The 14,801-nt window shown below is 40.8% G+C and overlaps 1 protein-coding gene across 9 annotated transcripts in view; it reads left to right on the forward strand.

Moving 5' to 3' along the window:
• Positions 1–14,801, forward strand: part of ELF1 (E74 like ETS transcription factor 1) — an 89,338-nt gene that overhangs the window by 57,315 nt on the left and 17,222 nt on the right. For all 9 annotated transcript variants that reach the window (XM_039568261.1, XM_039568235.1, XM_039568285.1 and 6 more), the window contains 3 exons: positions 1,803–1,977; positions 10,331–10,438; positions 11,027–11,191. In XM_039568261.1, the coding sequence (XP_039424195.1) occupies positions 1,803–1,977; positions 10,331–10,438; positions 11,027–11,191 (448 nt within the window). The remainder of the gene's footprint in view (positions 1–1,802; positions 1,978–10,330; positions 10,439–11,026; positions 11,192–14,801) is intronic.

Consider the following 14,801-nt stretch of genomic DNA (forward strand, 5'->3'; position numbering starts at 1 on the left):
GTGTAGTGGCAAGAGTGAGAGATGAGTAATTCCTAAACGAGGGCACAATGATACAGTTGTTTTTTTCCCTTGGTTTTTTAACTTGTGTGGTTAAAAAAACTACTTGACCTTCCTTCCAATACGTGAAGGGAACCTACAAGAAAGATTGAGGCTATTTATGAGAGCATGTGGTGACAGTACAGGTGGGAATGACTTCATACTTAAAAGATGGTAGGTTTAGATTAGATATTAGGAAAAGGTTCTTTACTGTGAGAGTGGAAGAGTACTGGAGCAGGTTGCCCAGGAAAACTGTGGATTCCCCCTCCCTGGAAGTGTTTAAGGCCAGGCTGGCTGGAACTCTGAGCAACCTGATGTAGTGGAAGGTGTCCCTGTCCATGGCAGGGGGATTGGAACTCAATGATCTTTAAGGTTGCTTCCAACCCAGGCCATTCCATGATTCTATGATTGTACATATCTGTGCTCTTCTGTGGAGGGTGGGACCAAATGTGGATATGTTACAGTGGGGATTACTGTAACACGCATATGTCAAACCAGGAGGCCCGTGAAAAAGAAATATATATGTGGACAGATTCTTGCTAGATGTTTCAGAGATGTTTATTTCTCCAGCCGCATGGCTGGGGCTCTGCCCAGGAACTGCTCAATCACGGGACCAAGGGTCCTTCTGCCTGCGCAGGGAGCACAAACCAACCAATGGGAACGAGGCTGAGCAGGGGCAGGGAAACCTCATGTCTCCCCTCAGGGCCCCTCTCCCAGGGCTCCATGGCAGGGGGAGGAGATCCCAACATCGATATACTGGTTTTCTCAGAAATATGTTTTAGCAACTTTTTTTTTTTTTCTTGTTTTTAAGCTTGAGACACTCATAATGCGTTTTATTTTTGTAGTGGGGGAACCTTAGAGTTACACTAGACTTTCTTTGAACCTGTTCTGCTGTCCATCTGCTATGACTTTCTTCCTGCAAATGACATTTTAAAAGACTGACTTTGGAAAATACAGTGGCTGTAGTAGATGTTATTTGCTGCAAACCTCTTCCTGTTGAGTGGTTGCCTTTTCAGAGAGTGTGCATCTTATTATTATTGATGGTCAGTTTGATTTCTGTTTTCCAGCTGCCTCTTTTCTTCTGTATCTGATGCAAAATAACTGTCAAGACTGAAGGGTGATGTCTAAAAGCAGACTTAGGAAGGAAAGTGCTGAGGGGGGTGTGGTGTGAGTAAGGTCAAATGACTAAAGCCATAAGAATTAGAGAGGGAATGTATTACAGCACTTACATCAACCCATTACACCCCTTCCTTCTGTAGCAAGTGGCCCCTAAAATAGTGATATTAAATAGTGTTATTAAATGTTAAATAGGAATTTTGGTGCCTGTGAGAGCTTTGTCCAGTCCTCACAGCCACAGGACTCTTTCACCCTCAGCTTGATGGGAAGAGCAAAAGGTGAAGGTGTTAGCAGCAAGTTCCTCACTCAGTATTATTGCCAGCAAAGTCTAGCACTTACTGTGCTATGCCACTCCTCTGTATTGTCAGCTTTAATGCTTCAAAACCATGTTGTGCAGGTCTGGTGTTATGTACTGAAGCACAGTCAGTACAGCAGATACTACAGCAATATTCAGCCTCTGGCTGCTGGTGGGACACTGCTGCTATTTGCTTTTGTGTGCTAAAAATCATCTTGTCCTTTAGTACTCCCTCCTGACAGTTTAATATCCAGGTGGTGTAGTATAGGTCTATTGAAGTATTACTCATTAAGTGGTTAGATTGGATACAATCTAACAAATATTTTGTTGTTTCTTTTTTTCTACACCCCCCCAGCTTGGTGATCCATCTATTTTCCCTGCTGTCATCGTGGAGCATGTTCCTAGTGCAGAACTCCTACATAACTACTCTGGCTTAACCTGCGTGGATGAACCTAGTGACATGATCACTGAGAACTCTCTGGATGTCGCAGAAGAGCAAATCATAGAAGATGATGATATCACCCTCACAGGTTGGCAATGAAACCATTTCTGTGCCATGTCTTTGCGCCAAGATGGCTGTGACTAATGGTGGAAGAAAGGTTAAGGACAAAAAAACAACAGGGAGCAAAATGAAGAGTGGTATTGAATGCTGTTAATTCTGTACAAGAAAGAGAAAATGACATGAATACTGTGAGCAGGTGGCTTGCAATTCCAGTTACACAGCTGATAATGGTGAAGAGTTTCATCCATCAACAGTGATTAAGGCAGAGTCCTGCTCAGAGTACCAACAAGGTTTTCTTTGTTCTTCATAGGTTTTGTTTGCTTTTACTTAATAGGTGGTACATTCCTAAGTAAACATATATACCAAAAAGCAGGAATATGCATCTTGAATAGATGTACTGCTGTAACTTCCTGAGGGTATAGAATTGTAAATTAAAATGTGCATGCTAGCATGGCTTACTGGTGTAAGTATGCTCAGCACAGTATTAATTTTGGCTCTCTAATAAGGATTAACACCTAAAATACAGATGTTTTTTGTAAATTCTGTTAGAAAAGGTAGCCCCAAAGAAAAAACAATTCTCAAGAGGAAAGCACAAAGATATGTCACATTTTTTTAAACACAACCTCTCACTGAATACGTGTATTTGAAGCACTTTTGCAGAAAAAGTCTCAAAAGAAGGGTAGATACTTTACAGAGAGAAATTTTCTTTCAGTCACTAGGCTCCACACCTGGACTGTCTCCAGGGGTGGAGACATCTTGCTGGTTTCACTCATGCTTTTGACATTATTTCCAAAGACATGCTCTGATACAATCTTTTACTACCAAAAGCAAAACAAGAACTCAACATAACTTGATATGAGGAGCAGTTTACAGAGTAAATTGATATGAGCTGTTCTCAGTAAATGGTTTTATCTGATGAAAATAGCTCATTTTTTTTCATAGCAGTGAATTATCTGTGAACAGACTGTGACCATACAAATAAGTTAGGTTATTATTCAAGAAGGTTTTACATACTCAAACTGTATTTCAAATTGAGACCTCTTGCCAACTTGCTGTTCATATTAATTATTCACACTACAACTGGCATTTCCCCAGTGTGTTACTTAAGCACCACTTAATGCATCCGTGTAAATTTCATAGCAGATCATTTTTGTGAATCCATATTCACTGTAATATATTGTGTGTGAATTTTTACATGTTTGAGTAATTGTGAAACTCCAGTTTTGCGAATGCCCTTGTTAATCTTCTTTTTTTTTTTTGTTGCTGGTCACATGAGAAGGGTTTGCAAATTGCTGCCAGAAACTGAAAATATTTAATCCTTGTAACTGATGGTGTCCAAGGGTTTCTGGGATACTTTGGCAGCAGACAAATATGGTATTGTTCCCATCGTCCATTGTAGTTCAAGAAATCTGTTTTTCTTTAAAGGTGAAGTCCTTAGAAATCAAGAACTGCCACTTTGCAGAGATGATTGTTGTGGAGGAGATGCTAACTAATTATCTGTTTCAGTCTCCATCCTGTGCATGCTGTGGATTTCCTTAGCAGGGAGAGGGGATGAATGCAGGCCGAGCAGGGACCAGCACTGTGGTTGGAAAGCTCCTGCTCAGGACAAGGCAGGCAACACTGGTAGCTCAGCCCCTGGTCTCTGGCAGGAAGCTATCCAGCCTGACTCTAGTGGGACAGAATTTGGGGCCCAGGGGTGTGAAGCCACCCCCCAGGAGGAGAGGACATGGGGGAGGGAGGCCCCTGTTATCTCCCTGCCCACTGCGGACAAGCATCGGCTGTGGCCACAGCTGCCCACTTGAGCTGCAAGACTGCTGTGTGCAAGAGACCCAGTTCAAGTATAGCTTGCTATAGGCTGCCTCTGAAATGGGGCTAATCATAGCTGAATTTTCCCACCTACTCTATTTTTCAGCTGCTTTTTTTCTTTTCTCCCTTCTTTGAAGTTTCCTTCTTGATTTTATTCATGGGCGTGTTTGCTCTCAACAGTGAAATGTGTTGTTTTGTTCTTTGAAGTTAGTACCAGTCTTTTCAGTCACTTCCACTTTATGCCTTTGAGAGAGGATCAGACATCATAAAGACTGTACTAATTCCACATTAAAATATTTATAAGGCTGACGTTCACAGCAAAACAAAACTGGAACCACCATAATTTATGACTAAACATTACTGAGTGATGACTGCTTAATGTGAAGGATTTAAGTTTTTTAAAGTTACTCGTTTTTCAGTACTATTTTACAGCTGTCATCCACTGGGCTTCTCTTTTCTCCTAGATTAACAGAAATTAGCAGTAAACCTCATGAAACTGAAGCAATTAGTTTTTAGGGATCTATCTGCAGAATAGTGGATGCTGATCGGTTTTTTCAACTGTAGGATGTAGCTTCAGCCCTTCAAAAGCACAGCTATCACACATTGGTGATTACTTACCGGTCATATAAATTATAACCTGCAGAAAACTAAATTATAAGATCAGCATGTGTTGCACATGAAACCCTGCTGAGACATGGCCAGCAATCGGCTTTTTAGCTATGTTAATGCTCACGCTGTAATTTTTTTGTAATGAATAGGCAGACGTGCCTTATCACCCTCCTCTTTAGAAGCACTTTTCCCTGGAAGAACTGCCATGGCAATTTTATGGTCAGTTTGTTGCCAGTCTTATGGGATTTTAAATTATTAACTATCATGTAGTGAAGGGTGATTAACAAAAGTAATTAGAGCATTTGGCTTTGAATGAAGTTTTATCTCTAAAGGGAATACTGAAATTTTTTTCTCTGAAAAATACAAGGGATAATGTTTTGTGCAGAGGAATTCTAGGCCAACTTGTCAGATGGTACAGTTTGCTACACTTTGTATATCTTATTAATGTGGCTAGTTATGGATATAAGGTGCACAAGACGGAGGAACTAATTGGATTATTCCTGAAAACATTTATTCTTGTTATAATTTTTTTTTTAACTTTGTCATGTCTGCTGAGTTTAAGTTATTAAAAACCACAGTTAATCAAAGTCTGCCATTTTGTGGTTCACGTGTTCTGGCACTGTTTTCATGGGATCAGGGAAGTGGCTGCACTGAGACAGCTTGTGGGGGAGGATGAGAGAGCAGGGATAGAAAATTTGAATTTAGATGTCCTGTGCCCTAGTCTGAATAGGGAGCATGCAAGTGTGCGTTTTCATAGATCGATAATGGTACTTAATAACCAGTTCAGAAGTTATTTTGCAACATTTTGAAGTTTGGTAGTGTTTGCTTAGTACATTTTGTGAAGCTCTAGCAGTCCTGCACAAACCCAGTGTCTTTGGTGGTCATTTCTGATGTTACAAAGAAATCCGAAGGAGTATTTAGGTGGAAACTGAACTTCATAGTGTTAATCTGTGAGGACTGTGAGTTGCTGAGATGCCAGTTGTAAAAAAATGGGTTTTGGTTTCAGTTACTTTGTAAAGAAATTATTCACGGCTGCCTGTAGCTGTGGTTAAAACCAGAGAGGGTTTTTTTTATATACCACCTCAATTTTCTTTACAAATTGTAAAGCCTTATTTAAAAAAGAAAATTGTGATTTGCAGGTCTCCTGAAATACCTGTGTTTTTAAACTCAGTTTTCCAGTGTAAGATAACAATCAGCTCAGAGTGGATACTAAAAAGTATGTGCTTAAATTTAACAGACAGCTATTCTGCAAAAGGGGGGGGGGTCTGTCCATGTCTAATGGATCTCTTTATTCTTTTAGCAACTTTAGGTTTCTTCTGACATTATTTTGAGGCTCTGCAGTCCCTGCTTTTGTCTCTAGTAAAACCAGCAGTGAACTTAAACACAGCTGTGACTAGCACAGCCTTTATCTCAGGCTGGACAAGGACTCGCGTTGTCCACTCTGCAGAGCTGCCAGCCACCAGAGAAGCAATGGGGGTGGGACAGGATTGCCCAGAGTGGTGTAAAAATTTCAAAAAAGGCACTAGACAGGAAGAGGGAAAACAGGACTTTGAACTGAGGTGGGTAACTTCCAACATGAAGCATAATTTCAGAGCAGAAGGCTGTGTTTGGGCAAGCCTTGTGCTAATGCTGATTCATGGGGAACCTGGATTTGCAGTAACTGGGCAGAAATTGGCATGCAGATACAGAGGCTTATGTTTGTGGCTTGCTCAGATAAACAAAGACTTGTACCCTGGGAAAAACTGGGAAGATATTTTTAGGTGTGGTTTTCCCCCTCCCCTCTTTTTTTCCCCTTTCTCTTCTCCCTTTTTTCCTTTTTTCTTACCCATTTTTTTCTTCCTTGCCTCTTTTTCCCTTTTTCATTTTCTTCCTCCCATTTTTTCTCCCCCTTCCCCCTTTTTTCCTTTTTTAAAAAAAAGTTTCTGCCTTTTTCAGATAACATTTGAAACCTGATACTTCTCAGAAATGACACCCTGCCCCATTTTTTCAGGTCTGACTTTGACAAAGTGTAAAAAAGAAGCCATTTCATCCCAGTTCTTCTTAAATCTGGGACTGTATCATAACAGCCAGTGATTGGAATACCATTCTGCAACATTACAGAAAAGCTAAAATAAGAGACACCCGCTTGCCTTTGGTAGCTGAGTTGGATATCTCTGAGCACTGTCTCATGTTGAGGGATGTGAATGAGCATCTTGCTGTTAAAAGGACAAAGACGTGGTCCTCCACTTATTCTGTGAGGTACCCCACACCTTGTTTGTTAGCTCTTGAGTTCTTGCAATTCAGCTTGCTTACCCAGCAATACAACCAAAACCTTTTCAGACATTTTATAAATCTCAGTTGTCTCACTGTGTGATCAATAAAGCATGAAGCCTGGTATGTGTTAAGTGACAGAAGTTTGGATTGTGAACCAGGGGCAGAGATGGGAGGAAAAACTACAACCCTTGTTTTTTTCAGCAACGGGGAAATATTAACTTGTCTTAAACCACTTTGTGAAGTCATCTTCTCTGAAGATGCTTGAAGGGTGTTGGCAAGAGCATTGGAGTGGTTAAGAAACTTAATTTTGCCATTCTGTGTTTGTGGATAGAAAGATACTGCTGCTGCTTGTAGAGGAGTACATCTGGTCCGGGTAGCTCTGCCGGCAAGCTGCAGAGCAAGATGCAAATTAAGCTCTTGAGGGGAGACAGAGACAAGAGGCTGTGAACTGCCAACCTTTGGGATAAAAAAGGGCACCAAGGTGGCACCTGGGCCAGGCAGGCAAGGAACAGTGAGAAAGACAGTAGGAGCCAGGAATTGCTGATCCTTTGGATAAGAAAGGAGAAGGCAGGTGACAGCAGCGGCAGTGAGGTCGATGGACACAGAAAGGAAGAGAGAGACTTGCCTCACTTTATAGTGAAGCTGTAAAAACCCAGGGGTTCCTTGGTTGGGATCATCCTTGGGGGCACCAGCTTGGGCTGTTCCTGTGTTACTGTGCTGTGAATAAATGGCTTTATGGAATGAGACATCTGAGACTCTGCCATGGGAAATCTGAGGTCGAAGTGGTGAGGAAACCTGGTCTGGCTGTGTGAGTGGGGTGTATGGGGAGCCAAGGGGAACGTGTCACTGGAGCCGCCCATTGTGAAGGGCCTTAGGTCCCAGCAGTGGCAGTCTCTGGTCTTGGGATGTGACTGCCAGTGAGTCTTGTGAATGGTCAGTCTGGGAAGTTTCCTTAGCATGCTTATATTTTTTGTGAGCATCAAATTATATTAATTTCTATGTTTACATTATTTATATGGCTATTATAAGTTCCTTTCATTAGTTTTGGATAGGGATGGTAAACTTCTAGCCATATGGTGTAACAGTGATGTAAAGCTGGTAGTCTCTTCCTTACCTGCTGTTATTCAGAGTGAAGAATTGACTCTGCTCCATCACCTTGGTACCTGAAAGCCAGCAAGCGGGTTTGGTCCTCCTGCAGCTTTCTTTGAGGAAAGAGCAGACAGCAGCAGCTCTCTCCTCCCTGCCTGCAGCACTGAGAACCTGGGTGGGGGGGGGGGGTGTACCACTCCTGGCTTTTAAATTGTATGTGGCAATATAAACCAGCCATGCTCCATGACTTTGGCTGAGCTGGATCATGGAAAGCTGACCTTCCTGTCCGTTCAAACAATATCAGAACTGAGAACAGCTGCTTTGGCAGTGCTGTGTGCATTTATTTATACTTGTATGATGTGATATCCTTCTTGAGGTCTTGGTAATTCTGGTAGATGATGTGGGAAGTTCTCATCCACATAAAACTTAGAACCAGAAGCATCAAGACACCAGCACCAGTCCAGGCGTGAACATGGCCACAGACTGAATGGGCAGTGCATATTCCATCTCCTCTTCAGATGGCGAGACATTCCCTAGGGATGCTATGTGGCTCTTGAGGCTGAGATGTCCTGGGTCTGAGCTCCTGAGCCTGTCAGCTGCCTGAAAAAATTGTCAGTGATTTGCTGCCCTCTCTTGCTCTAGGGCTTCCAAGGTCAGGACCTTAGTCCATACTTACTTTCTCTTCCTGCTATCCTCCTCCTCAGCTCTTTGTTTCTCATTTCTTAAGACTGTTTGGAGATGTCAGCCAGAAGGTGCAGATCCTTAACTGTCTGAGTGTCTTTGCAAGATACAGGGTGGCGGTGGTCCTGTAGACAACAGGGTAAGTTGCTGTGTGGATCAGGGATTCTCAACACCTGTCTGCTTTATTCTGTCTTAGCCTGAGCCTCCTACGCTTGGGGCACTGTGGGACTAAGGCTGAGAAAAAATCCAGAACATAAGGAGGCTTCTGTAAATCACAGCTGGTGGAGGAGGTAGGGCTGATGCGTGGATGACAGCATTCATCTTTGCCCTCTCATAATGATACAGTTGCTGAAGCTATAAACATTTGGGATGAAACCAGGAGTTTTTGTTTGGTTGTTTTTTTAATTATGTAATTGCTTAGTGCTAATTGAAGTGGGTGCTTCGTTGTTGCTGTGATATTTTTAAGGTTAGGAATATAGAAATTCTGGCATAAACTTTCTGGTTTTGTGCGCAGAAATATTCCAAGGTCATTACATTGTGTTTTAACATGCATATTTGCTTGCTCTGTCAGTCAGTGTAGTGGGCTTTTTTGTTTGGTTGGTGTTTTGGGGGTTTTTTTTGGTTGTTGGGTTTTTTTTTTTTTAATGTGACTGCCCTGCCCAAAATTCCTCAAAGCTTAACAGGGATGGGGGAGGTGTAAAGCTGGTGAAAGTAACTGAGGTTTCTTGGTGTCCTAGGGAGGGAATACTAATGCAGCCCTTTTTATGACTTTGATAGATGCAAGTGAATTCCCCAAAGTTGCATCAAATTCATATCAAAGGGTAAGGAAGCATTTCCATTCAACGAACAGTAATTTCTAAAAGGATGTGTTGAACAGTTTTAAATGTTTATGGTACCAGGAACTGCCATCTATGTTATTTTTCATGCCACAGTTATTTTGAAAAAATCATCTGGTAAAGTACTCTTCCAGTTAAACCAGTATTATCTTCTTGGAACAGCTGTTATTTTGCAAAATTATATGTTATTGGATTTTTTTGTTGTGTACCCTCAGATTACTTTAACATGTACATTAAGCATTATAATTAATGCTCAGGAGCTTTGGGTTTATCTAATGGCTGCCCTCATGAGATGGATGAGGAATTGTCTAGAAGTCAACAATTTTGAAAAGCTTGCCAACCTTCCATATTGCTTTTCATGTTTCATGTTTGCTTTTCACTGTGTTCTTGGAGCCTGCACTGTTAGCCCTACCTGTAATTCCCATGAATTTGAATGGTTTAGGATTCAGTTACACCTTTACATCACATGGTCTCTAACAGAACTTGTGGAATATTTTCTTGTCTCTCCTCCAGGCTAAATAACTGGATAGTTTCAATGGGCATGTCTTATTTATGGAATTCACTTCTGTTCCTAGAACCACAGAATTGTTAGGGTTGGAAAAGACTTCTCAGATCATCAAGTCCTATTGTCAACTCAGAACCACCAACATGTTCACCATTAAATCATGTCCTCAAGTGTCATGTACATGTTTTTCTGTGGATAAGACACTGGACCACCGTAAGAAGTTAGCAATATTGTGTTTTTAAATAATAATCTCTGGAATATTGCTTGTGTTAGTGATATTTCTTAGTTTCATGAGTGTTGTGTTTTACTGCATGTGCTTGATCAGCAAAGAGAGGGGTTAGAAGGATGAGGCAGAAACAAAGGATTTGTATTGGGTTTGTTTGGGGTTTTTTATATGTGCAATCTGAAAAATATACTGTAGTAAATAAATGATTGCAGTGTACATTTTCTCCCCAGCTAATCTGATGCTACACATCTAGTAGAAGACCATGTTTATCACTTTTTCTTTCTTTTTCTGGAAATGAAATAGGAATAAATACCACGTTAAGCTTTAAGTCTAGTTCATAGCTTCTTAAGAACTATTTTTTCTCCGTTGGTTTTAGTTGAAGCATCTTGTCATAATGGAGATGAAACAATGGAAACAATTGAGGCTGCTGAAGCACTTCTCAATATGGACTCCCCTGATCCTATATTGGATGAAAAAAGAATGAGTAAGTTTTTTTTTAATGAAAATCCAATCTGTATTTGCCAGGTTTATTTGTGAAAGGAGGAGGGATTCACTGCAGCATGGTTGCATGGAATTGGTAGGATTTTTTCTTAACTTCCAGATAGCCTTTATGTACATAGTTTGGATATCAGATATCCAGTGCTGTAAGCAATGAAGGATTTCATTGCCATGGCAGAGTTGAACAGGAAAAGAAAGAGTCAAGAATTACAGAAGGAAGATGTGAATGAAGTTGAATGGTTTAGATTGCAGTGTTTTGTTTGGTTGATGTTTTATGTTGTCATGATAAAAGAACATACACTTACATTTGCAGATTGCCTTAAATACGAATGTGAAAAACCAGATAATTGTGCTTCTTGTGGAGTGGGTTCTGTCATTAAATTGTTCTAGTAGTGCTTCTGCTTGTGTAAAATGTCGTCAGCACATATATTGAATTATAAACTAGTCTTCTCTCACTTGAGGGACTTAAATGTCATATTTTTATTTTATTCTATGTTAGAATTTTTCTTCTAAAGCCAGCTTTTAAAGTCCTCATGGCTGTGTGAAAATATTCCTTTTATTCCTTTCCCTTAAGCAACTATGTTTGGTGCAACCGAAGAGGAAGAAATGGTGCCTCCTATGACACATGTGTCAGTCACACTCGATGGGATCCCTGAGGTGGTGGAAGTTCACCAAGCCCCAGACCCTTACTCTGAATCACCAGAGACTCCAGAATTTGAACAACCAAAGAAGAAAAAAGGTAAGATGCTACCAGAGAACAGCAGTGTGGAGCAGGAGAGTAGTGGGTGGCATGGTCACTTCCCTGTGGGTATCTGGAACCATCCTGGGTGTCAGGCCAAAATAACTGAGTGGGCTCAGCCAGCAGTGCAGGGAAAGCATTTTCTTCCTGGGTAGTGGGAGCACATATAAGGGTGCTTAGACTAATGATGTTGTAGAGGTAGCAATGATGGCTTATCCTACAGGAATCTCTGCTTGTTCCTATTTATCGTTTCTTCTTCACAGCAGAATTGCAATACAAGCTGTAGAGCTTTTGCTGCTGTGAATCCTGAAGTACTTTTATTAGCTCTTAGCTTCAACTGAAGATACTTGATCAGTTCAGAATATGGGATGAATTGGGAGGGATTTTTAGCTTTTCTTAAATGTTACTGATTTTTTTTTTTTTTTTTATTAATAGCTGCATGCCATAGTAAGTGTTAGGCCCATTTGTACTGGATTACATAGTGTAGTGGTGTTCCACTGCAGTCAGTGCTGTGCCAAAGAGTAATGAAGTGCTGTTAGCCAGACCTTCTGCTCCTGTTTTCCCACCCTGCTTCAGCATGGAACCCGTTAGAGGCTCTGAAGCTGGCGTCTGCAGGAAAAGAGTCATGCTGTAGATAGATGTTAAATGCTCTTGCACCAAATTAATATAAAAAGAAAAATAAGCTAAGGAGGTTATGTTTCTGGAGCTAATCCTAGAGTTTATCCTAGAGCATGAGGACTTTCACAGGTTCTCCTGTATAACAGCCTTCCAGAATAAGGCTTCTGCTACCCAGACATACTCCTGTGGAATAGGAGTGCATTTTTGCTGCTACTTTTGCTGCTAATCCCAAATGTTGGGAATTGTTATGTGTGAGAGAGATCATATTGGCCTGTGAAGATCCTGGGAAAGCCTCCTGAGCCCCGTGTATGTCACAAGGTTTCATAGGGATGGGTGTGGGTCAGGAAGTCTCTGATTCCCCTAAGAAAGCTGAACTGAAACTGCTGTGGAGGAGAGCTTTACCAGCAGCTGCCCTGAAAGTGCTGTTGGGGAAACTACTGTGGCTGTGCACACTACTGTGTGATAACCAACTGTAAGAGGATTTTAAACTGGGGGGTTTTTGTTTGTTCTTTTCTTCCCTTCTTTTTTAATGTTGACTGCTGTGTGGGTCAGAATGAGGAGCTGCTGTCTGCCAGACATTTAACCTCTGTGGTTTGATGCTTTCGTACTCTTTCGTGTTGTGCTTCTGCTTACTCCCACTCCTTCCTTTTCCCTAGCTTTAGGTTAGAAAACCAGTTGCTTCACAGAAAATGTGTGTATTTGTTTTAGAAAAAAAAATACAAGAAAAGATGCATCAGCTTGGTGTTTCATTAAGTGCTAGTTTTCAGTGAGTTTGAGACTTCGTGAGGTAGATAGTATGGTCTGAGTGATGTAGAAGTGTTACTTCAGAATCTCGGGTTTTGTAAGACATTGCTGTACAAGAATTGCTGCAAAATGTTATTACATTTGTAGTGCACTTTAGGATAATGTGCAGTGTGTGGGTGGGATTCTTTTGGGGGTTTGTTTCTTTGTAGGGTTGTTTTTTTTTTTTTTTAAGTATGCTTTGTTTCCCTTTTTTGGTCAGTTTTGAGGTGTGGCAAAGGATGGTGATCATTTTGCCCTATCCATATCACTCGTGATTTTATAGGGTTTTTATAGATTTTATAGACCTCCTTTATAGACTTCTAGCATATATAAGCCATTAGCTAAACTTAGAGGGATTCACAGTGCAGAGCATTGCCAGCTAACTGGGCCAGAATGGCCCTGCCAAGTAGAGCTCCTCCAAGAGAATGCTCACCAGAAGCAATGTGGTGGTTTCACTTCCTTTCCTTTTGGCCTTATTGCTGCAGCAGGAGAGGTGTATCCACCCATCTGCTTGACTCCAAACCCATGTTCAGCATGATGTTTGTACTCATGAATGTCTCAGCACTGAGCTGCCCAGCTACAAATCAGAAAGACAGGAAAAACAAAGGGATGCCAGACAAAGAAACTTTGAAATTGGCTGTATTAATAGCTTCAGTTCTGTGTTTGCTGTGGAAGATGTTTGGCAGCAGGTGGTCACATAAATTCTATGCATAATATTTTATATATATACCATTTAGTTTGTTTGTACATGCATTATTTTTTTAACAAAACTCACTGAAAATAGTGCAAGAAAATGGATTTTACATTTTCTGGTCTGGTATAAAACATTTAATCAGGATGAACATTTCACTGCCTAATATCACCTTAATTTGTAGCATGAATTTCTAACCTGAAGTCTTTTACAGCCACGGAAATAGGAAAGTGAAAATACCAATTATAAATCCAAAGAGGTATCCAAATTATGGTAGCCCCACCTAAGGCTTAGCTCTTGCACACTTTTTATCCTTCCTCTATGTAAAATTCTCTCCTAAAAAGGAATTTGGTGATGTACTCTGAAAAATAACAAATTCATGCTCTATTGAAGCGAAGGAGGAAGCGTGCTAGTGCTAAATGTGCTTTAAAAAAAAAAAAATCTTCTTTTAAACAAAGGAAACATATCTGATGTCTCTGTTAACTGTTTTTTTGATGGTATCAGTCAGCACCTGGAGATTAAAGCTCACAGTGTAGTCTGAAACTACCCAAATAAAGTATCTCTAGCCCAGATACACAGCAGTAACAGCAATGCGTTTCTGTAAATAAGTTTCACATTCTTCACAGGTTTCTAATTTTGGATGGGCTTCTGGTAGAGTCCTGAAGTAGTCTAGGCTGAAGAAAGAGAGCCTAGAATTGCTCTTGCAGTCGTATTCATATTTAGTAGCCTAGGTTATCTCTAATCAGAAGTGCATAAATTATGTTGGATCAGTATTTAAGTTTCCTGAAGCTGACCCGGAGTAGTTCAGTGGTAACCTAATTGAGCTCTCATCCACTTCATTTACTTTAAGAACTGAACTTATTTAGACATAATGTCTAAATTAGTGACATCAAAATAACAGTCCCTACTCCTTAATGGCTACATTTGCACCTGTTCAAGAGGAAACAAGTCAACAGAGTCTTCCCACAGCTCAAGGTAGGGAAAGCACTTAGCCAAAGTTACCCTGAGGGTGTTCTTGTGCATTAGAAGCACATCCGTGCAAGAATGACTTCATCTAGGATATTTTACGTGGAACAGACACTTCTGCAGCCTACAATGATGAGTGGAGAAAAGCTGCTAAAAATGTACACCAGTAGTTCTTTATCCTTTCATATCATGATATATGAAGAAAACAATGTTGTAGGATTTCCTCCCTCCTACCTTCTTTCAAATCAAGGAAGACATTACTGGCCAAGACAGTGGGTGTTGTTTGTGTCCCGTCCTCAGTCATTAATCCTGTCTGGATGGAAGGATGAAAATTAGAGGACTGCACGTGTTATTAGTTTACTCACTATAGCTGTCTCAACTAGCTATCCCTTCTCACCCATGCCCTGTCAAAAAAAGAGAAAGAAAAAGGTACAAAGATGGACTTAGCAAGACTGCTAATGTCAAAAAGTGAGTGCTTAAGCCAAAGTTTCTTATGACTTCTCTGTAGATACCTGGAAGTTTAGGACAAAGGAAATAGTGCCAGCTGGCACT

The sequence above is a fragment of the Corvus cornix genome, chromosome 1 (genome assembly GCF_000738735.6).
Source record: "Corvus cornix cornix isolate S_Up_H32 chromosome 1, ASM73873v5, whole genome shotgun sequence".
In the NCBI taxonomy this organism is placed as follows: domain Eukaryota; kingdom Metazoa; phylum Chordata; class Aves; order Passeriformes; family Corvidae; genus Corvus; species Corvus cornix.